General features: G+C 33.4%; 1 protein-coding gene across 1 annotated transcript in view; it reads right to left on the reverse strand.

Annotated features, from left to right (window-relative positions):
• Positions 1-25313, reverse strand: part of LOC139499520 (DENN domain-containing protein 3-like) — a 63793-nt gene that overhangs the window by 37535 nt on the left and 945 nt on the right. Inside the window, exons 2-10 of the mRNA XM_071288229.1 lie at positions 18910-19125; positions 18075-18447; positions 16832-16956; positions 14288-14430; positions 13453-13561; positions 12928-13125; positions 12017-12157; positions 11441-11634; positions 1465-1575 (exon numbers count right to left, since the gene is read on the reverse strand). Of these exons, the coding sequence (XP_071144330.1) occupies positions 1465-1575; positions 11441-11634; positions 12017-12157; positions 12928-13125; positions 13453-13561; positions 14288-14430; positions 16832-16956; positions 18075-18447; positions 18910-19029 (1514 nt within the window). The 5' untranslated portion in view covers positions 19030-19125. The remainder of the gene's footprint in view (positions 1-1464; positions 1576-11440; positions 11635-12016; positions 12158-12927; positions 13126-13452; positions 13562-14287; positions 14431-16831; positions 16957-18074; positions 18448-18909; positions 19126-25313) is intronic.

Consider the following 25313-nt stretch of genomic DNA (forward strand, 5'->3'; position numbering starts at 1 on the left):
AAAGCTGTGTAAGAACGATTGCAGATGAAAATTCACATTTTACAACTAGATGAAAACAACACAAGTTCAAAATCTAGCATGTTAAAATAATCTTCACAGAAAACGTTTTTGATTCGCCTATTAATAGGTCATGAGAAACACAGAATTTGATTGGCTGAACACGATTGTCTTAACTTGGGAACAAAATAAGGAACAGATGGTTTTCACTAAATCGTGTTTTAGAGTTTTTTAACGATACCATTAATATTAATATTTTTTAATAAATGTAAGGACGTATTATAAAACGTCCTTGATAAGAGTAAAGAGAATGAACACAGGGCGAACATACCATACGGGCGAAAGAACTCAGGACCAACAGACCAAGGGCGAACATGTAAACAGGGCGAGTTGTCCCGATACCAAATTCATGCATGCGTACTATAAATATCTACAGTAAAAACATTCGGTTACAAGTAAACAAATAATGTTCATGTAGATGAGATGAAATCTAATAATTTACATAAATAAAAGGGTACATATTTACAATAGTGATTGTTTTTCAATCCTAGTTTACAAATTAAATGATTCAGATGCTTAATCATGTGTAAAAATCGGTGTCAGGAATCAGAAGTTGTTATGAAATTGTAATACACAGAAATGAATGCGGCATACAGAGGCTCAATGATTTTGTGTCGGCACCATAGGCCTTCAGAAGACTTAGTCTTCTTCCACCAAAAAATATGTAATCAACACTACCTCCCCTTCTTTCCCCACAATTGTCTAGGCCATCATTAAAAAAAATATTGGTTATTGTTGCCTGTCCATGCCTTGCAGGGGTCAATAGCTAGGTTATGTTTTTTTTACCAACAACACACATATGCATGTAGATCAATTAACTAATTAAAGTGTTTACTTCTTGTAATTATATGGATAAAAAATTTTGCTGCGCATGTACTGTTTTTGTGTCATCGATCGATAGCCTGTAGTTCTTGCCTGTCTATTATATGGTATTTACAACAATAGTTACCTATATAAATTAACCATGAGTTCCAAACATCCAGCAGTGATACTTGAGTTCAGCTGTTGTACTAACAATAGTTACATATATAAATTAACCATGAGTTCCAAACATCCAGCAGTGATACTTGAGTTCAGCTGTTGTAATAACAATAGTTACCTATATAAATTAACCATGAGTTCCAAACATCCAGCAGTGATACTTGAGTTCAGCTGTTGTACTAACAATAGTTACATATATAAATTAACCATGAGTTCCAAACATCCAGCAGTGATACTTGAGTTCAGCTGTTGTACTAACAATAGTTACCTATATAAATTAACCATGAGTTCCAAACATCCAGCAGTGATACTTGAGTTCAGCTGTTGTACTAACAATAGTTACCTATATAAATTAACCCCGAGTTCCAAACATCCAGCAGTGATACTTGAGTTCAGCTGTTGTACTAACAATAGTTACAAATGTACCTATATAAATTAACCATGAGTTCCAAACATCCAGCAGTGATACTTGAGTTCAGCTGTTGTACTTTCATTTTCTCCATCTTTCTTCTTTTTCTGATGTCAAAGCACACTGGCCTGTTTAGAAGTAAAATAAAATTCTTAAAATGAAAATACTTTTGATGTCAGCATACAATGACACAGGCTGTTATTCAAGTTACATTTGAGATTGTCTGATTTGTGACAGTATTTATCTCTGATTTTTATATGCCTTGTTCTGTGTGTTCCATTCATTTATTGTAATGATTGAGACATGGTTTCTGCTAATGGGTGGCCATTATTGCATTTTGTAAAAAATAAAGTTTTGGCAAAAATAAAATTCATTATTGGAAAAAAAATTATTTCATTCGACATCATTAATCTTGCCTTTTCTTTTCAGGCTTCTCAGAATTTTTCTCTTATCAGTCAACACATGACTTTTAAACCTTGAACTTTTTCACATTTTAAATTTTCTTTAACCATGAAGAAATTGAAAATCAAAATTTAAATCCAAGGAGACATATAGGTATGAATATGATTGTGGGCTGTATGTATGTTCATATATATAGTTTAAAATGCAGATTTTTTTTTTAAAACTGCCATTTTCTACTCATTTGGCAAATTTGGAGATGTTTAATACAACAAAACATGAATTAAATCAGTCAAAGTTGACAAAACTATTGAATTTACAAAAATATAGGTTTCAGACTTCATAAATAATTATCAATTATGGACTTTTGACGAGGTCAATACACTAAATATGGACATGCTCAGATTATATTGAATGAAGACAAAGTCAGAGTGTCAATATAATCTTACAGGTCCAAATTTTTATATAACGTATTGACTGAGTGAAAGTCCTTAATTTATATATTACATAAATATGTAATTAATGTATTAGGAAAATGGTGTTCAATGTTCTTTCTGTGTATTTTCAAAGTGTATTTTGAGAAAGAGTTTTAACATGTTATTGACATAGCTTGTTGTTTTAGCTTTTTAGCTCACCTGGCCCAAAGGACCAAGTGAGCTTTTCTCATCACTTTGCGTCCGGCGTCGTCCGGCGTTGTCGTCTGTCGTCATTAACTTTTACAAAAATCTTCTCCTCTGAAACTACTGGGCTAAATTAAACCAAACTTGGCCACAATCATCATTGGGGTATCTAGTTAAAAATTGTGTCTGGTGACCTGGTCAACCAACCAAGATGGCCGCCATGGCTAAAAATAGAACATAGGGGTAAAATGCAGTTTTTGGCTTATAACTAAAACATATTAAAATTTTAAAAGCTTTGGTTGAACAGTTCATGAGTTAATGCACGGACAACATTTGATTGCCGCCCGCCCGGCCGCCCGCCGTACATCCCCAAATCAATAACCGACATTTTTGTCACAAAAATCCGGTGAAAAATTAAAGCATTTAGAGCAAATCTGACATGGGGTTAAATTGTTTATCAGGTCAAAATCTATCTGCCCTGAAAATTTCAGATGAATCGAACAACCAGTTGTTGGGTTGCTGCCCCTGAATTGGTAACTTTAAGGAAATTTTGCTGTTTTTGGTTATTATCTTGAATAATATTATAGATAGAGATAAACAGTAAACAGCAATAATGTTCAGCAAAGTAAGATTTACAAATAAGTCAATGCGACCGATATGGTCAGTTAACCCCTTTAGGAGTTATTGCCCTTTATAGTCAATTTTTTACATTTTTCATAAATTTTTGTAGATTTTAAGAAAATATTTTCCACTGTAATTTCTGGGCCAAGTTTATTATAGATAGAGATAATTGTAGCAACAAGAATGTTCAGTAAAGTAAGATCTTCAAACACATCACCCTCATCAAAACACAATTTTGTTATGAATTTATCTGTGTCCATTGTTTAATATGCATAAGACCAAGGTGAGCGACACAGGCTCTTGAGAGCCTCTAGTTTGTATTTTTAGCTTCTGCATTTAACATAAAATTCTTGAAATCTCCTGATAAACTTGCAAATTTTCTTTTTGTCTGCTAGGGGCGCTTCCTCCTTGGTTTTTATGTGTGACGTCATAAATCAAAATTTAACAAGATTTTTTTATATTGACCATCAATATACATGTAGGACTCTAAAGTGCGATTGTCACGCTTAAGTGTGATGGTCTACCCTAAAGTACAATTGTGACAAAAATGCAGTTTAGACATAAGACAATATTTGTAATTTATCGTTGAATTGTTATCCATAATAAATTACCCGTTTGAACAATGCGTTAACGAATAATACATATAAAATCAGTCTTTTATCCTTGGTTGTTATGAGACGCGTTAATTGTTGCTAGGGTGCTCTCTTCGAGGTCCGCGCTCTTGGTATATAAAGACACCGATTCATTGCAAGTGGCTCATTTATTAATTGGCCGTCGACGGATGAACATCGGAAAGTGAATACCAGCCAATAAAGTAGTTTAAAAGGAAAGTTTGTAAACCTAGTTTGAGTTGAAAGCTTGTGGTTTTGAAGCAAGCGGTTTTTGAAGTCTTTACGATTGTTGCAAGCTACCGGGTTGTTCCGATACTGTAATTTCCCTCGGGAATGGTCGCAGTCCCTCGAACAGATAGCTTGTAATAATCTGGTGACTTAGGTGCTCCGGAGACTAGGTGCTTCAAAACTAGTTGTCTCAGGAACTAGGTGCTTCAGGGACTAGTTGTCTCAGAGACTGGGTGTCTCAGAACTAGGTGTTTCCGGAACCTAGGATTTTTGAAGCTTATTCTTAAGTTTAATATAATTGTTTGTCAAATCAGTTGGGACCTCGGAGTCAGTGAAAGGATCAAGGATAAATTGAGGTTCTAGTTTTCAGACTACTTTTTGATACAAAGTTATTTGTGTAAATAGTGTTATTTCTTTATTAAGTTTCAAAGTTGGTCTTGTAGTTTTAAGTAAAGCCTCCAAGTTGTAGTTGGGTTTTTGAGTTAATTAAAAGATTGATATTGGAGTGTCTCAGATTCTGTGAAAACGGATACGAACATATAGTTCATAAGCCAAACACGTTACAAAATTGGTTAGCAGCGGTGGGATCTGAGAAACTTCAATATTATATGTAAATAATCACATTGTTTTATTGTCATTATTTCCTATTCGTTCTTAATTGCAAGAAGCAACACACTGTTTTGTAAATATATTGATTGTCAAATTGTTTAATAAAATATTTTTGGAAAATTGTTTAATTTATTCTTCAAAATATGTCCCGAACATACAGAGAAGATAAAATGTTGTATGACCCTTACAGTGTCGAAACAAGAAATTTGACCAGAGAGTTAGATAAATTAAACAAGGAAATAGAGTGCTTAAGATCTAAGAGTTTTGAAAATGTCCCAGACTTTGCACAGTCAACTCCTATTAGTCAAGCAACACGTCCAAGACAATCTGACTCTGGAATTGCTTCTGCTAGAATTCCAGACCCCTACTTTGGTACGGGCAGCAACATACTCCAAAATACACACGATGGGGTAGGGCCAGGGGCTAAGACCAAAGTTATGCCACGGCCTGAAATACATAATAAAGATATTCCAGATTCTGTAAAATTAACACCAGAAATGAGAACTTATTCAGATTCTGTTCTTGAGACAAATTTTGTCACTGAGAGACGAAAGAAAAATCTGCAAAAACCACAAGACAAATTAGGTGCATATAGGGGAGACAACAAAAACAAAAATATTATAAAACCCGCTACGTTTGATGGGCAGGGCTCATGGATAGATTACAAATCTCATTTCGATGCTTGTTCAAGTATAAATGGGTGGACAGATACAGAAAAGGGTTTATATTTGGCAGTCTCATTGAGAGGACAGGCCCAGGGGGTACTAGGAAATCTACCCACAGATAAAAGACAAGATTTTAAAGAGCTTGTCAGGTCTCTTGAAGAGAGATTTTCGCCTGCCAATCAAACGGAATTGTACCGAACACAATTACGGGAGCGTCGCCAAAAGGCTTCAGAAAGCCTTCCGGAATTAGGTCAGGACATAAGACGCTTGGCGAACCTTTCATATCCAACAGCCCCAAATGACGTTAGGGAAACTCTAGCTAAAGAGCAATTTGTAGACGGGCTCATGAGTGTGGACATGAGACTTAGAATTAAACAAGCTAGACCTGCCGACCTGAATGACGCAGTTCGGCACGCTGTTGAACTAGAAGCTTTCAATAAGGCTGAAATAAAGCGGGAGGAAGGGAAAGGTTATTTAAGAGCTACAAATACAGATGTAGACACCACTGACACTAGCGAGAAAACAGTAGAGCTACTTAAAAACATGCAGACAGCTTTGACTGATCTGCAGCAAGAAGTAAAAGCTTTGCAACAAACTGAGGGAAAAGGGTGGTTTCCTTTTAAAGGTAATTCACAATTTCAGAATCGTAAGAAACGTGGATGTTTCAACTGTGGAAAATTTGGACATTTCAAAAAAGATTGTCCCGAAAGTAGTGTGAAAAGGGAACGTTCAAACTCCCAAAACCTACCCGAAGTTTCACATGAAAAACAGAACGGTGTAATAGGAGTTAACAAATTAGCAAATGAGGCTGGTATGTTTATAGAGGCTAAGGTCAATGGTTGTAAAGCAAAGATGCTTATAGACACAGGGGCGACAGTATCCCTTATTTCAAAAAAGATGTTTGACAGTATGAAATCTCAGGTTCTGTCAACAATGGACAGAGAGATACTGACTGCAAATGGTTCTCCCTTAATTCTGTTTGGGAAAACTATAATTGACATTGACTTAAATGGACATGTTTGTTCAAACATTGCTGTAGTAGCAGACCTAAACGTAGATGGTATATTGGGAATAGACTTTCAAAGAAGCCAAAATTGTGTAATAAATATTACTAATGGTAGCATTTGGGTAAACGGAAGAGAGAACCGTTTACATTTTGAAGGTCAGATAGGCTGCTACAGGGTAGATGTTGCAACAACTATAAAACTGCCTCCTACTAGTGAAGTAATGGTGTCTAGAAACATAAAAAAACCTGTTATACCAAAGCCAGAAGTTGGTATTATAATTATAAATAAAGATCACGAGAAGAGCAAGTTGATATGCTACCAGTGTAACAGACGGTATAAAAAGACAGCATATCATAGACGTCATATGACAAGGTGTCACCAGGGTAATGGTGCTGAAAACTTTGAGCTACCAAAAGATCAAGATGAAACACACGACAGTGGAAAAGAGATGTCAGATCTTGTAGAGTTGAAGAACTTGGCCAATAATGACGAAAACAGTCTGATACAAGAAAAAGTTGTTAGAGAGCCCAAAACAGATGTGGAGACTGTTAATAAAATGTGTCTTAAAACGAGGAGCACAATAAGGCCGTCAGGACCATTGAAATTTGTGGCTCCAAGAAATGAAAAATCACTTGATCTTTTGAAATTTCTCGAAACTGTTAATAGATATATTGGAAATAATAAAGAATTAAAACACACAGTTCAGGAAGAATTTTCTATATTTTGTTGAGTTTTAATTGGTTATTGAGATAGCAATGTTTGGTTGTTGTTTTTTATAAAATGTTATTGTTATTGTAACTGTTGAGGTCTGTTGAAATACACTCAGCAAAGAGAAAAAAAATATATAGATATATATGTAGAGTCCGTCGGACGGGGACGTTAAATCCGAGGCCCCATGTACAGGAACATGTCATGCCCTGTGCATGTAAAAGACCCCTCCTGCAGATTTCGTTAAGAGTAGGCTCCTTGGGGCCGCTGCAGAGGCAAAATTTGTTATAGACATTTTAAACTTATTCTTTGGCAGTAACGCTCAAAATTACAGACGTTATAATAGAAAATAAAGTATGTTAGTCATGCGAGGACGCATGAAATCGGAGGCGTGGGTAATGTGACAAAAATGCAGTTTAGACATAAGACAATATTTGTAATTTATCGTTGAATTGTTATCCATAATAAATTACCCGTTTGAACAATGCGTTAACGAATAATACATATAAAATCAGTCTTTTATCCTTGGTTGTTATGAGACGCGTTAATTGTTGCTAGGGTGCTCTCTTCGAGGTCCGCGCTCTTGGTATATAAAGACACCGATTCATTGCAAGTGGCTCATTTATTAATTGGCCGTCGACGGATGAACATCGGAAAGTGAATACCAGCCAATAAAGTAGTTTAAAAGGAAAGTTTGTAAACCTAGTTTGAGTTGAAAGCTTGTGGTTTTGAAGCAAGCGGTTTTTGAAGTCTTTACGATTGTTGCAAGCTACCGGGTTGTTCCGATACTGTAATTTCCCTCGGGAATGGTCGCAGTCCCTCGAACAGATAGCTTGTAATAATCTGGTGACTTAGGTGCTCCGGAGACTAGGTGCTTCAAAACTAGTTGTCTCAGGAACTAGGTGCTTCAGGGACTAGTTGTCTCAGAGACTGGGTGTCTCAGAACTAGGTGTTTCCGGAACCTAGGATTTTTGAAGCTTATTCTTAAGTTTAATATAATTGTTTGTCAAATCAGTTGGGACCTCGGAGTCAGTGAAAGGATCAAGGATAAATTGAGGTTCTAGTTTTCAGACTACTTTTTGATACAAAGTTATTTGTGTAAATAGTGTTATTTCTTTATTAAGTTTCAAAGTTGGTCTTGTAGTTTTAAGTAAAGCCTCCAAGTTGTAGTTGGGTTTTTGAGTTAATTAAAAGATTGATATTGGAGTGTCTCAGATTCTGTGAAAAGGGATACGAACATATAGTTCATAAGCCAAACACGTTACACAATGGTGTCTCACGTTACATTGTGACGGTTGTCTGTTCGCTTAAGTACGATGGTATATCAAGCTAAAATGCGATGGACCAAAGGGCTAAGATTCGAAAGATTAAAACATGAAGTTTAAAAAATAGTCTATTTGCAAAAGCTAGTATGCTAATATAGTTTACCGGTATGCTTAATTGACTGGTTCTAAATTTAGAAGACCCACCACATAATAATTGCTAAAAAGGTAATTTATGTGTCGCAAAATATCATATTTCATGTAAAATGATTTTTTAACAATACAGAGCGATTCGATATTTGGATAATTAGTGTAGATTGCCATTCACCCTAATTTTACAGCCTCCCTTACAGTTGTCATTGAAAAATCAAAAATCCAAAATCTGTTTATTGTCGGATTATGCAACATCTATTTGTATAAGTTTTAATTTTAGATGCGAGAGAAGGCAATGTTCGCCGAGCTTTTTTATAGCGAGTACAAATACATGTTTTATTTTCATACAATGTACAGTATGAACTAATGTTTTAGCAGACAATTTATCATTCACGCATGAAAATATGTATCTCTATTTTATCGATGTTACTTTTCACTAAAATCGACAGCATTTAAATGGGGATCGCAAAGTAAACTGCCACATAAACAATGATTGGAGTGTATCCGTTTGCTTCAAATAGAAACAGGATAAGTTTACGTATACTATTTTGTATTCATATAGTAAAATGGTTGACTGTAGTCCTTCTTCCAGCACTCGAAAAAAAATAAAACATTGTGCTTAAGCGGACAAAAAACGGTTAAGTTTAAATCAATTACTAGTAAGTCATAGTTGATAATCAAATATTCCTAATCTATCTTCCGGCATGTTCATTTTTGGTGTGCATAAATGACTGTTAACGCCATTATCAAACTACGTTTCTAACGTCTATATATTCGCGGACCATCTGACTTTAGCGTATGGAAGCATGGCACTTTAGCGTAGACCATCACACCTTAGTGTGACCATCGTATTTTAGCGTACCTATCACACTTTAGCGTCCTACATACATATAAATAGAAACATAGCATCAGTATACTTAAAAATAGAAACACGGCTTCGAATAAGTAAAATAACCTTTGAAACATGTGATCGTAATATCCAATGAAAACAGTAGAATCGTACACCATTTGTAATATAGTAATATAATTTATGGCACATGGTCTTTAATTTGACCAAAAATTGGGACCGTTCTCTGATACTTATCACACCTTGACCTTTGGACCAATTGTAAGCTTGATTTTCCTTCTTTTAGTTGCCCTTACTTGACTGAGTACTAGAATACCCTACCACAGAGTAGGTAACCTGTCAAAAAATCATACACTCTGTCCATTACTGTAGTCAAAAGTTGGTAAAAATAGTCTATTGAATCTGTTGCATCAGCATAGACGACTGTTGTTAAGGTTAAGGTAAGGAATCTGTTGCCTCAGCGTAGACAACTGTTGTTAAGGTTAAGGTGAGGAATCTGTTGCCTCAGCGTAGACGACTGTTGTTAAGGTTAAGGTAAGGAATCTGTTGCCTCAGCGTAGACGACTGTTGTTAAGGTTAAGGTAAGGAATCTGTTGCCTCAGCGTAGACGACTGTTATTAAGGTTAAGGTAAGGAATCTGTTGCCTCAGCGTAGACGACTGTTATTAAGGTTAAGGTAAGGAATCTGTTGCCTCAGCGTAGACGACTGTTATTAAGGTTAAGGTAAGGAATCTGTTGCCTCAGCGTAGACGACTGTTATTAAGGTTAAGGTAAGGAATCTGTTGCCTCAGTGTTGACTTATTTGTAGATCTTACTTTGCTGAACATTATTGCTGTTTACAGTTTATCTCTATCTATAATAATATTCAAGATAATAACCAAAAACAGCAAAATTTCCTTAAAATTACCATTTCAGGGGCAGCAACCCAACAACAGAATGTCCGATTCATCTGAAAATTTCAGGGCAGATAGATCTTGACCTGATGAACAATTTTACCCCTTTAGATTTGCTCTAAATGCTTTGATTTGTGAGTTATAAGCCAAAAACTGCATTTTACCCCTATGTTCTATTTTTAGCCATGGCGGCCATCTTGGATGGTTGGTCGGGTCACCAGACACATTTTTTAAACTATATATAGCTAGATACCCCTATGATGATTGTAGTTAAGTTTGGTTTAATTTGGCCCAGTAGTTTCAGAGGAGAAGATTTTTGTAAAAGTTAACGACGCCGGATGCCGGACGCCAAGTGATGAGAAAAGCTCACTTGGCCTTTTAGGCCAGGTGAGCTAAAAAGGATACAAAAAGAAACCAAAGGCCGAATACCAAATTATGGTCCATATGTCATAATTTGACGTCGTGAAAGTAACATTTTACGTTAGCAACGTCATTACCTCCCCTGTAACTATATTGTATGCCCTTAAGGTAAGGAATCTGTTGCTTTGTAGTTTTTGTTTACTGACTATAACTGGTGATGCTCCCTAATTATCTTTGTAAAAACAAGAGGCTCTCAAGAGCCTGAATTGCTCACCTTGATTTTTTGGCATTTATCTTTCGTTTTTAAGAGTTTAAGTGTGTAATTTCATCGTAGTTTTTTTTTTTGGTTAGATTCAGCATATCAAAGAACCTTTTAAGAATTAAATTCTTGATGAAATCAAACAAAGTTTATTATAATTTTTGAGATCTTACTTAGCTGAAAATTTTTGTTGTTTACAGTTTATCTTTATCATTAATAATATTCAAGATGATAACCAAAAACTGCAAAATTTCCTTAAAATTATCAACTTAGTGGCAGCAACCCAACAATGGGTTGTTAGATTCATCTGAAAATTTCAGGGCTGATAGAACTTGAACTAATGAACACTTATATCCCATGTCAGATTTGCTCTAAATGCTTTCGTTTTTGAGATGTAAGCCAAAAACTGCATTTTACCACTATGTACTATTTTTAGCCATGGCGGCCATGCTTTTATAAGAAACAGAAAATAAAACACAAACTTTATTCTAGATACCCTAAGGATCATTCACCTTATGTTTGGTTGAAATTGGTTCAGTTGTTTCAGACGAAAAGATGTTTGAAAATGGACAGACGACGACAGAGACCACGGACGACAAAGGAAGCCAAATGGTGGCGAAAGCTCAAGATAAAAATGTAGCTCTTTTGAGTCGTGCTGATACAGCGCCCACTTACAGAACTTAGAAAATTACCTTTGTTACTCTACTAAGTCGTGCTGATACAGTGCCCACTTACAGAACTTAGAAAATTACCTTTGTAACTCTACTAAGTCATGCTGATACAGCGCCCTCTTACAGACTTTAGAAAATAACTTGGCAGCTTCATCTGGTATTTCAGGTATGTCAATCAAACTTTCTATACTATCGGACTGGTTTGTTGTCATTTCTATAACAGGGTTAACAGCCACTGATCCTTCATCTATATCTACCACAACAACACCCTCTATCTGAAAATACACATTCAAAAATTTAAGTTATAACGGACATGGGAGGTTTAAGATAGGACTTCCAAAAGGTCTCTGCAACTCAAATACTTTTTTTCAGAAAATTTGCAAACTGTGATCATTTATTTTTGTGGGTACCAATTTTTGTGGATTTGGGAAACTAGCATGTTTATAGATATTCCAGAGTAAAGTGTTTTCTAATCATTGGACTGACCATTCTTTAAGTGTGAGTCTTATCTACTTTTCAAAATAAAAAATTATAGAACATTGAGATATATCAAATGTCAAACTCTAGAAAAGAGAAGAATTTTCAACCTGTTTTTGTAGAAAATCATTTGCCTTAAAAAAAAAAATGACCCTTTTTAAATATTTATACTGATCAAACCTGTTCAACTTCTTTTCTGTGTATTTTATGGCATCCCATCATAAACGTCCCTGGTGCTTCTAACAGTTCCAATGCTTCTATGGTCAGGATAGGGACAAAGGAATACCTCCATTCAAAGGGTAGAATAAAGTATAGAAAACTCTGAAAATGCAATTCATATATTAATTATTTTCTAAATATAAAAGACATCTATAAGACAGGCAATCTGACAACGTAAGATAACTAATAAACAGCTTCACCAGAATTAGGAATATCCTAAGGTATATAAATATTGCCTAATATCATGAATTTTATATTAATAAAAGTCCCATAACTCTATCTGGAATATAAAAGTCCCATAACTCTATCTGGAATGACAGATAAATTAAAATTCATAATGTAAAGGAAGTTCTCTTTTAAATTGTGCTTTAAAATAAATTCAAGTTAAGTGTGTACTGTGAACAAGGCCTTAAATCTGACATATAAAGTCCTGCAACTCTGAAATGATGACCCAATAAATTTTCAAATTCAAAAGTAAGAGTTTTCTGTCAATCCTTATATTCTGCTAAAATTTTAATGAGAATCTGTTTAAGCAAATTTGAGTAATCAAATGACTAATTGACATAATTATACAGACGGATGTATAAAATAGAACATACAGCAGTAATTGTAAAAATAAAACTTAGCAGTCTCTAAATTATAGAGAAAAGTAATTGTGAAACCATTTTCGTATTTAATATATACTTTTTTTTTTAAATCTGATTAATTTTGATGCCAATATTTACCATAAAAGCTCTTGATCTAATCTGCAAGAATTTCTTTCTACATTTTTTTCACGTCATGATGCAACTTCTTATGGCAACTATGAATCAAATTTTAATGTAATTCTACAATTAAATGGGAGAGACATTTGGTTTTTTTTTAATATTTACCTGCATAATGGTAGTCAGCAGGGCATAACTTGATGATATGAACACTATCCTCTCCTCCAATAAAATGGCAGAAAGAATTTTCAAAATCTCGTTGCTATTGAAACACAGGAAGACTAAATGAAGAGGTATATCTATGACAGGTTTATCGGGTTTCTCTGGTGGGTACAAAAATAAAGATTCTCCTTCAATCTCAACTTCCTACAAAAAAAAGTATTCAAATTCTGAAGCAAAAAAGATTTGTAAATTCATGAACCACTGTATCAACTATCAATAGACTTTTTCAGGAAGAAAACATTGAAAAATGTCCATGCAAATACAATTATTGCATGTATTTATTATTGTGATTTTGTCATTTGGAACTAAAATGAGATTTAAAATTTTTGCGATATTGAAAAAAGTCCTGTTTAATTCATAAAAAAAATGTCTAAAAGTGAGTATCAATTATTGCGATTTTAACCTTATTGCAGTTTTGCAATAAAAAAAACATCGCAATAATATCTGATTTAACAGTAGCTAAAACAATACCAATGCCAATCTTCCAGCAAGTGGAATAGGAGTCATGGTCAGTGTATGGGTTATATCTTTTATATGGCTGTACATTTCTTCTGGATCAGCCTCCATCCGAGATACCATGCTACAATCAAGAGAAAAGAGTCATGACTTACGGGTGTACTTGTGTAAGGTTTAGGAATTGGTGTCAGATGTTCCGACTCCTATAACTATGATCTTATTTCCCTACGATACAGGGTAAAATATTTTGCCCCATAACACCCATTTTTCTTTTCATGAAAGACTTCAATTGCTAATAAAAGTCATTTACCATGTTTACCAAAATTTAAGATTCTAGACTTCTTTTCTTTGAGACCCAAACAATACCAATCCAAATATAAGGTCAAAAGTCAGAGTCAGCCTTTTCCCACCATCTTTTAAAACTCAAATATCTTGGAAAGAAGCACTATAACCATGATAACCTATCAATATTTTTAGCTTATTTTGTTCCTTAACTAATACTCTTTTCATTTTAAACTTTTAAATAAATATGGAGTCATTTGTTCAGTAGGTTCTGTGAAAAATGTGACGAAAAGGTTGAAGTTCATTCCTTTGTAAAATGAAAAACTGTTAAATGAGAATACCCTCAAGAGTTCTTAATCACCTTTCAATATGTTTACTGTAAATGTATGAAGTTTGAATGGTTTTACACTAGTCATTTTGTTGCCCTTTATATCATGCTGTTCGTTGTGAGCCAAGGTTTCTTGTTGAAGGCCATACTTTGACCAATATTTTTTTTGACTTTTTATACATTGTGACTTGGATGGAGAGTTGTCTCTCATACCACATCTTCTAATCTATATATACTCACTATGATAATGCATCTTTCATTACAGTAAAATATGGAAACTTTGATATGAGTACACAGCAGTGTGGTATATAACATCGAACTTGTTGTTTCTCAAGGTCATCTGAACTGGTGTCAAGGTTCATCCATATCTTTGACTTTTCTCCCTACAAAATTGTAAATCAAAGAAATAGTTCTATCAGTTGATCAAAGTTTACAGCATAATATAACAAAGTAATATTCAAACTCATAACATAAGTTGAAAATAAACTGACAACACCATGGCAAAGACAGAAATTATTGCCAGTTTTTTTTAATATGATAAGGCCTAAAAAAAAAGATATGTGTTTCCGGTAACATCATTTTGAAAAATAGGGTCGGTAGGTCGGAATTCTTTTTTTTTTTTTTTTTTTTTTTTTTTGACATCGTAAATGAAATCCGGAAAATTATCATGTTTTTTCCAAGTCCGGATCCGTAATTAGTTTCAAAAACCGGAAGTGTGCCATTTGCAATGTTTTTGAAGCACCTGCTGTGCAAATTTCTTGGATTTTAACCTATTTGGAATACCTTTTGACATTAATAAAATGTTTTACTGGCTTTCTATGCAAGAGGAAGCAAGAGAGAAAAAATATTATGTCATCTATCAGAAGCCTGTGTCAAAAACAGGGTCGGTTGATAAAATTTTTTTTTTTTTTTTTTGGAAGATCCAATAAAAAAGTTAGGGTCGGGGCTAAAAAAATAGGGTCGGTCGGGTTACCGGAAACACGGATTTTTTTTTTCTCGGCCTAATGTGAATGAATGGTATATATGCTGCTTATAACTGTATGCAGATTTTCTTGAAATCGCATTAAATAATCTTGCGTTTTAGTCTATTCTACAAAACTCTCAATAATTGATGCATGCAATAATTTCTGAATTTACAGTAATTTGAGATGTAAATTATGCAAAACATTCAAAGTCAACAAACCATGAATTAAGGTACATGGGTCAAACAATTTCCATGGAAATAAGATGTGCCAATGTTAATACACCTACATATCAAATATAATTGACCTTTAAATATAGATTCTTACATTGATACCAGTGGATTATCGGATTTATCCAATCGAGATAGTTAAATTATCAATTTTAAAGTCCGAGCCTTGGCAAGGACTTTAAAATTCATAATTTAACCATCCAGATTGGATAAATCTGATAATCCACGAGTACATGGAGTAACAATGTAAGAATCTGTTTCTCTAATGATTAAAAAATAAATTTTCTCTTTTTGTTAAACGAAAATTTTCATTAACACATGGATTGAGTTCAATATTGTAGCAGCTACGTAGTGGTACATAGATTTTGACTATTGAACGTGTAGCTATAGACTAGTTGCTACAAAGATATTGATAGCAGCTACGTAGTGGCTAGGAAGCTGCTACAATATTGAACTCAACCCTGTTAGCATATTTTGATTCATCTAGTTAGCTAAAAAGGTTTATAATCCTGGTACCTTTGATAAGTATTTGACCCTTAAATTATCCAATGATATTTTGAGATCACCTGCAATCACACGTTGATTATTTTTTTTTTATACTATGGTTTTGGAAAGGGATAAATTTCCATAGAATTAGAGAAATATATATAGCTATAGCTACCACTAGTGATTCCCCATAAACTATAAACAAATCAAAAACTAATACATGTACAGTAAGCAAAAGTTTTAGAGTCAATAGACCATGACTGAGGGGAGTGCCAAATAACCTCCAGACAAAATGAGATGTGCCTATGCTTATAAAACTGCATACCATATATCATTGCCCTACCACTGGTGATTCCCCTTAAACTGTTCTTATCACAAACTAATACGCTGCTAACACTGGCTGCACCACATACATAAGTCTGGCTATTTGACTCTGTCATGGCAAGACAAAGTCATTACACCATTTTCTTGCATAGTTACATTCTTCAAGGTTTATTCTATACTTGATAAAGTTCTGGCTAGAATAACTTGCATTCTGGTAGATAAAGTGCACCACGATAAGATAGATCTATAGTCTCTCCTTACCATGCTTACACTCATCTTTTTAAACAAAAAATCACCAGCAAAATCATGAAACCTTAGCTACTGACCTACATTTTTTTTCTTGAGGTGGAAACCCAAGACATAGAAAGACATTTTTGTTCTGCCATACATTAAATTTCAGTTTGTAACTTTTGTATAGATCTTGAACATAAATCTTTTATCTAAAAACAGTTTTGATAATTAAATCATGAAAAAAATGTACAATAAAAGAAGAATTTATGCAAAGACGCATTAAATGCCCCTGCTCAAGCTTTGCAATTTTCCAAGTTAAATATGGGCCTAACTCAAGTCAAGGATGGTAAGTAACTCACTGCTCAAATTTGAACTCATCTTTTCCAAGGCTTGTTCCCTGCCAGATATATATTTTTTGTATTTAACTGAAATTTTCCAAATTGCCACACCAAACAGAAATAAATAAAGGCTTTCTTATATCCCAACATTTGTATTTAGAAATGCGCTTAGACAAATGTTAGTTATATGGACCTAAGTCTGACATTACAAACCTTTTCTATGATAAATCTTCTGTTAAAAGTCAGACATGTGGCATAGGTCTTATTCCCCATTATATCTGTCAAAACAAGGAAATGGACAAAATTCTCTCGTTTCTCTGGAAACACCTTCATACCATCTGGAATACAAATAAAAATTACTGCTTATTCAGCAATGGGTGCATTTTTTTGTTGGCTATTGCTGATCAAAAGATGAAAATTGTTTAATATTTTGATACCTTGATGAGGGTGATCATGAGTGAGACATGTGAGTGAATTTGAGCTTGTCATGTACAAAACTATAGTTAATAACTTCTGAAGCAGGAATACTAACTTTCCAAAATTACTTGAGACCCCTCCCCCCTTGTTTTTGTTGAGGTGTGTTACTCCTTAAGTCATCTATGCAATGTTTTGTAGACTGTGGTTTCTTTTTTTTTTTAAATACGAATAGTGTTCAAGAAAGGAGTAGGTCCAGAAAGACCCCTTTTTGGCCCCAAAATATAGCAGTTTTACAAAATTGTTAAAATGTAAACTTTTAGTTATTTATTGGACAGTAGAATGCTTCTGCTACATAAATATGGGCTGTTTTTGACAATACAATGCACATATATCGGGTACTAGCACCACAAAGTCATGCTAAATTACTGAAATCTTCACAATTCTATCATTTTAGTTAAATTTTAGACAGTTTTCCTTTAAAACGAAAGTGGCCGCATTCGTGTTCATCCTTAATATTGAAATGTCAGTTGTATTTTATCCTAATACATAACATATATAAAGATTAAGGATGAACACGGATGCGGCCACTTTCATTTTTGACAAAAACCATCTGAAAAGTGACATTTTTCGGCATATTTGGTAGATTTTTCATATTTGAGCTTGAATCGGGTCGTTTTTAATGACTAAATCAGTTAAAATCTTTCACATAAACTAATTGATTCAAATGAAATAGACACTTAAGCGTTTAAAAAGTGGTCAAAATCTTTCGTCAGATGAACCTGAAATTTTAGGCCAAAATCGGTCCTAACCATACAACTTTTAATTGTAGCCAAACCTAAGTACTCCATCAAAATTTTGACTTTTACTGAAAATAAGTTTTGCTTATAGTATTCCTATTGCGTGTTATATACAGGTCAATGAATCGTTCCTCCAATGTGAAAAGAACAAAAGGTTGTAGAATTCAGTATTAAACACTTATAACCATAGTAACAGTAAACTAGCTAAATGAAATCGTAATATCTTCAGGGTAAAAAATTACCTGGATAACAAAATGTTGTTATACTTTTAATGACTTCCTCTGAAACAGGGAATTCTGGGACAGAAGTGGTCATCTTGTTTTTCTTTATAGTCGTGCCTCTGATAGACATGTGACGACTTACACTAACTGGAGCAGTGTGTCTTGACACGTTAACAGTCTTATGAAATCTAGATTGTGTTAAATTATCTATGCTCCTCAATGCAGTGCGTTTATAGATGTAGTCATCTTTTGGCTGCCGTCTTATTCTTGGATAGTCTAAATCTTGTCGTGCATGAGGGAAGAAATGCATCATAACTTTTGACGAAGCTGCGGATAGAACTTGTGGTTCATATTGTATGAGGAATAAATCTTCCAATGTAATACTTTCTTCTTCCTAAAGCACAAATATAATATTATACAATGTCATGACTGTGTATGTCATTTTCATAGTCTTTAACAACACTATTTATAGATATTGACTCATTTATATATGTATTTTTTGTGTTGTTCAGTTGCTAAAATGTCAACAATTATCCAAAATCTCTTTTTTTTCATATACCAGTACATGAACATAAAAACTAATAAAAAATCAAAGATTTCAATCCATAAACTATTAACTTCCAATTGCAAATGTTGTCTTTTTTCTTCTTCATATTGGTTTAAAAATATATTGAAAAATTTTAAACATTAGTAAACATGACAAACTGGCAAAATTAGTCATAATTTCAAAACAGAAAAGATAAATGTGACAGATTTAAGCTAAGGAACTCAGGAGAATTTTATACTTTCAATATTATAGAATATCTTCGAATTCTTCCCCTTGTTAGATGAAACAATAATAACATGAATAAGTTACCTTCCCGTCATATGGGATAAGACCAGAATTGTCATCAAGACCAATAACCAACAGCAGGTCAACAAAACTGTTCAAAAAGTGTATGCCATCGTCATCTTCCACTAATTTTCTTCCAGACATAACTGCTTTCTGAAATTAATCAATGTGATTTGCAATGAAAAATAATCAAAAATGTTATTGGGAGAATTATGTTGTTGTTTCTACTAAATCAATTATCTACTTGATAAATGATTTAGAGCCTCATATATATAAGCAATACAAAATGGTGGCCCAATGCATGTCAATTATGGGTTCATGGTAATGTTAGCCAACAAATTTGATTTATGGAATATATTTTTTTAAATAATCTCTTTACATGAAGTATACCTTTAGGTTCAATGTAACTGTGACGTGATGTTAACCATGAATACAAAGGAGGCTATAGAAGTCAATCAGAATTTGTCAGAGTAAACTTTTTTAATTTCACAAATATATTATTTAAGAATGATTAGTAAATTCAAATATCTTTTTCAATTAATCCTAGATTGAGAATATCTATTAATAGTTCTTCTTTCTTTTATGTACATGATGTACATTATTCTTCTAAACATGCTAAAGAAATGCATATTAATATATAAACTTGAATGTGAGATCATTTATAACTTACTAAAACGTCTTAATTTCTGTACAGTATTAATAAAAGTTAATAATCCACATTTATTCCGAGTTATTAACAAAACACCTTTTCCTTACATTGTGTGTTATACAAATCTTTGTTTGTTTTTGTTTTGTTTATTATCAGATTATTAAGTGTATGCATTGAGGAAGTAGCTCTAGGATCTAAATAAATACTTTTATGTTGTATACTGTTACACAGTGTTTTATTTACTAGTTACTTATACATTGTACCTTAAAATACATTTTTATCTTATCTCATTAAGAAACTTATGACATGTAATCCAGCTGATAATATTTAAAAGATGTGGGAGTATATTTGTCAATGAATCAAAAATGTAAGCCATTGACATTATTAAAATTAAAAGAGCATAGGCTGACCAAGGGGGTGTGCCTGCCAGGGGTGTCCTCCCCCTCCTGATTTTTTGTGGGAAAAATAAGAAAATATAGGTAATCACTGAATCATGACTGGATCCCCCTTTTTAGGTCAGTCAGTTGTCCCCCCTCTTTTTTAAGAAAAATTCTTGATCTGCCACTGAAGACATGTAAATACAGGTCAACAATTGCAACAATATTAACCACAGTCAAAATAATTGAAATAAATAAAATAAAAAAAGAATACACAATGCTTCTTTTTAATCAACTGATTATCATCATGATCATGATAATGTTATATAAAGTACATAGTCAGAACTGAGTATTCATGCATACCTGAAGCCTGCACTTCAGGGATTTTCTTGCTTTGTTGAAGGCCCAATGTGGTGCTTGGACTGTTTTCTTTCTGTTTTTTTGGTGGGGTTATTAATTTAATTAACAACACCTTTTCCTTACATGAATTCAAAATTGGGCATATAACATCAGAAGGAGTATACAAATTATTGAAAAATGTAAATCCAGACAGAATACCAAACACTGTCCTTAAAACATGTGCAGAAGAACTCGCACCTAGTACCTGTATCTCCGCCATCTTTCAAAAATCAATTGACACAGGCACTCTCCCGGAAAAGAGTAAAAGCTCAAGTTCGTTTATTTGCAGACGACTGACTACTCTATCGACAGATTAACAACACAAAAGACCATCAAACTCTCCAAGAAGATCTAAAAGCTATGGAAGTATGGACACTTAATTGGGGGATGAGATTTAAAGCAAAAAAATGTAATGAGCTTGAAACAAAAATCAACACACTTCTACCAACTAGACAACCACATACTAAAACAGGCACAAACAAATCCTTGCATGGGTCTTAATATATCTGATGACCTAAAATGGACCAGCCACATAGGGAAAACAACAAGCAAGGCAAGTTGTACACTAGGGTTCCTGAGAAGAAACTTACACCAGTGCCCCCAAGAGTGCAAAAAACTTGCCTACTTAGCCATGGTAAGATCCATACTAGAATATGGTCATGATGGTGCTGCCATCTGGGACCCATTCACCATCAGGGAAATAGAAAAAATAGAAAGAACACAGAAAAGAGGAGCACGTTTCATCCTGCACGATTATAAATCCAGAGACACCGGGTGTGTCACAATATGCTTTCTAAGCTGAAACTACCACCTCTCCAAGAACGAGGGAAACATCAGAGGCTGACTATGTTCTACAAAGTAGTTGAGGGATTGGTGCTGGCTATTGACCCAACTACATTTGTAATTACCTGCAAGAGATCAGAAACAAACGCCAAGTCAAGGCAAAAAACTTTAGTGACTTTCATTACATAAACATTGTAGAAAGACAAGAAACCAAAAATAGTAGATCGTACAAATTGATAGACTGCAAAACAGACATTCGAAAGAACACTTTTTTTCAAAAACAACTAGAACACACCCACGAAATCGCAGGTATTTAGAGCTTGGTTATAGGTATGAAAACTGTTGTAGGGAGAATTTGTGTAAAAGATTTCCTGTCTGGAGAATTTCATAAAAATATGAAAAAAAAGGTATCAAAATTCATAGGTACTAAATTGGAAACAGTTGAAGCCCTCTCTCTCCCTTGCTTCCAAAGTCTGTTATTATTTTTTCTGTTAAATTCCCTTATTTTCGCGTATTTGTATACTATGAACACACATATACATTGAATAAAGTGTTTTTGCTATTAACTATCAAATTCAAGATTCTTCTCCTAGGCGAGCACTGCTATATTACACAGGGAGTCTCTATCAACGCGATAATTATTGTCCTGTCCCCCGAGTACTCTTTTGAAATTTATGTGCAAGTTTGAAACCGGTCCTGCTTGACTTAAAAGCGAAATCGCCTGGCATTTTACACTTGGTTGAAAGTATGTTAATTATTTAGAATGAATTTTTGTAATGATATCAAAAGTCATATAGGACATAACATCGAGACAGGACAATATGTTTAAGCCCTCTCCCTTTTTTTCAAAGTCCGTTATTATTTTGTTTTCTGTTATATTCTGTTATATTCCATTATTTTCGTGTTTCTGTATACTATGAACATACGTATCTATATTTATTATAAATATTAACATGTATTTAATTTATTAATTATCAGTTTCTTCTCCATGGCGATCACTGCTATATTATAAAGAGAGTCTCTACTCTATACATTAAAGTAGTATATTAATGATAGTATACATGCAGATAAATGCAAAAATAATTGTCCTGTCCCCGTCCGAGTACTTATGAAAATTATGTGTAGGTTTAAACCGAGGTATAATAGTAGTGGTTCTTACGATCTAAAAACCACAATATGGACAAGGCCATGATTGGCTTATTTATTTTTTTTTATCTATCATACAATTTATTCTCAATGTCAAAAACGGAAGTCATGTCTGACTTAAAAGTCAGATTGATGACAGACGCCATTATTTTCGTTTTTCCCCCAAAATAACTTAAACTGAATAGTCATGAGAATGGATGACACATGCGACCATGTATGGTGCCTAGCAGGCGCAGATCCAGCCATTTTAAAAAGGGGGGGGGGGGTTGATTGATGATGATTGATTTCTTGTAGGAGGAAGAGAAGTGACACACAAAATGAGGTCCTCTTGTTTAATAGTATAGATAGTGGAGTGGAACCATCTGGACGAGGAAATTGCATGTCAAAAGACAGTTGAGGGTTTCACAGCTGCCCTTCAACAGTTAGACTAACCAACCCGCTCTCCTTCCAGTGCACATATATCTGCAAATGGATCCTGCACTATGTAACATACAGATACAGATACAGGTTGTAATAATTGTTGACTGTTGTCTCTTTGACACATTTCCCATTTGAATATTCAAGTATTATAAATACAGTCATTCCCAAAAAATGGGTACAATTCCAATGTAGACACTGTTAAAAAATAGATTTCAAATGAGCACAGAGAGAGTGTTGTTTTCTTCTGTGTCTATATCTAGTCTGTCATTTTTTTAATTTTTACTTACACCACTTTAGTTGTTTTCTAGTTTTAGCATTTTTTGTAAGACAAGGTAAGTATGAACGTATTGGAGGTTACTGTTGTATAAAGTCATCTTAAAAATTGCATTAGAGAAAAACACAAGATTTAAATCCAGGCTCATGTGAAATGGGTTACATTTACCACCATAGCAAACTGATTTATACGTATTATTCTGTATATATTGAAAGTAAATACCAATTTTAAGGTCTGAATTAATATAGTGTTTAAAAAATAATTCAAATAAGTAGTTTTCACAACTTATTTAGTAATAGATTTAAACTAATGAAATGTTATGCTGTATAATATTTTAGTTTCATAATACTATGACAGAGTTAAAATGACTTTCAGATGTGTTTAGGTTTTTAATGCTAATGTTTGAGACTCAAAGAATTTATCATTAATTATGTTTTATATTATATATTCTACCTAAACAATAAGTTAATATATTTCTAATTGATAATGGACATTTTATAATCAAAGTGACAATAATGCCTCAGGGCTTAATCCTTTATCCTTCTTAAATTACAGACATTGCTAAAAGAGTTGTTTTAATTATTTATCTTTCTTTATCTGGATAATAACTTGTTTATATTTGTCAACACATTATGTAATAATTGATCTTAGCTAATTGTTTAATTCTCATATATTGTAAAATCATTGTAAGACATAAGTTTGGAAGTCACAGGCTTGGTGGCAAGTTCCAGTCTTGGAAATAAATTATATACTAAGTGAAATTAATCTTCTGTGTATTACTGCTAGTTTATGGTGCATGGTTATTTAGGTTTAACATTTAGTTGTGACCGAATCCTCATATCAGTCTCCTAGTTTTAGACTGTGGATTTCTTGGTCATAATACAGCTTTCCAGGAATAACCCTATTATTTATGTTTTGAATCACTTGTATGTATTTTTTATGCTTGTATTAATCCACACTCCCATCTTTGTTACGGAGGTTGATATCAAACCAGTATCTGAATGCTGATACATAGTAACACTTAACTCTTTAATGCTAGCTTTTCTAAACAATTTATTGACATTACAAACTAAAAAACTGTTTTCTATCAAGTTATATGTTTCTTTTTAGTCAAATGGACTTGTTCTTGTCAAAATCTCCGTAATGATTCATGAACTTTCACTCAAAAATATGTTTTACCTAAACCGAATACTGTTTAACTTAATTTTATTAGCTCTATACAGATAATGTCATCTTCCTTCACACCATAATGTATGTATTATACTCAACTATGAAGTTTTGGAGTCAAAATAGTTTCATTTCAAAAATTTCTATCCTCCGTAACGACATTTAAAACCTTCATAACGGACAATTCCAGTTCTTACCAACAGCAAACATATAAATGAATGTAAATATTGGAATTAAATGACAAACAAGACAACAAAATTAAACATTTTTCTTAGTAAATCGTTATCTAAAAAGAGTAAAGTCCTGTTAGAGAAAAAAAACTTTTTTTCCTTAAATTTCTATCCTCCGTAACGTAAATCAATGATGTCGTCTATGATTGACATCACCTTTTGATTTTTATTAGTGATAATTGATGAACTGATTTGGTATCTATAACAATGTACAAGAATTTCAATTGGTATGATCGTGTTTACATGCATCTTTAGAATTTTTTTTATTTGCATAACCTCCGTTACATTGATGAATCCTAAATAATCTTGAAAATGTTTGCCATAAACCGCTGTTAAAGTTATGATTGTCGTCGTAATTGCACAAGTTGTGTTGTAGACTATTTTAAATCTAAGAAAATGGCTGATATAACGTTTATTAAACGTTATAATGTTGCTCACATAATAGGGAAAAAACAAGTTAACCTACCTTTCTCAAAACAACATTTTTTTTCTCAAAATCTGTATTTTGTTTGTCTGTTTTCTTTATAATAAATGATGTCTGCTACAAAAATTACTTTCGGCAGTGTCGGCAGCCGCTGATACTGATAAAAAAGTCTGACAACTTAACTGTAAATAACTGCGTCAGGGAGGTTATTTAAACGGAGGTTAGTTTTATTTACATTATACATGGAAATATGTAACAATATTGTTGAGTTGCTTTCTCAAAACTGATTATTGAGAAGCTTTATGGGTGCTTTCAATGAAATAATCACCATTTTGATTTGTTCTTGGTTAGTGCGTTCCAAAATACGCGTTACGTAGGTTGGATTCTTATATGCGACAATCGAAAAAAAGAGAAAGAGAAGATTTTTTTTGATTTTTCGTTTCATTGCAATAAAAGTTAAAGGCAGGATTTTAAAATTTGATGTATCAACTTTGCTTAAAGTCACTTTGGGCATGATTTCCAATCATATAAATATGTTTGGACTGTATCTAAAGATACG

The sequence above is a fragment of the Mytilus edulis genome, chromosome 12 (assembly GCF_963676685.1).
Source record: "Mytilus edulis chromosome 12, xbMytEdul2.2, whole genome shotgun sequence".
NCBI classification, from domain to species: Eukaryota; Metazoa; Mollusca; class Bivalvia; order Mytilida; family Mytilidae; genus Mytilus; species Mytilus edulis.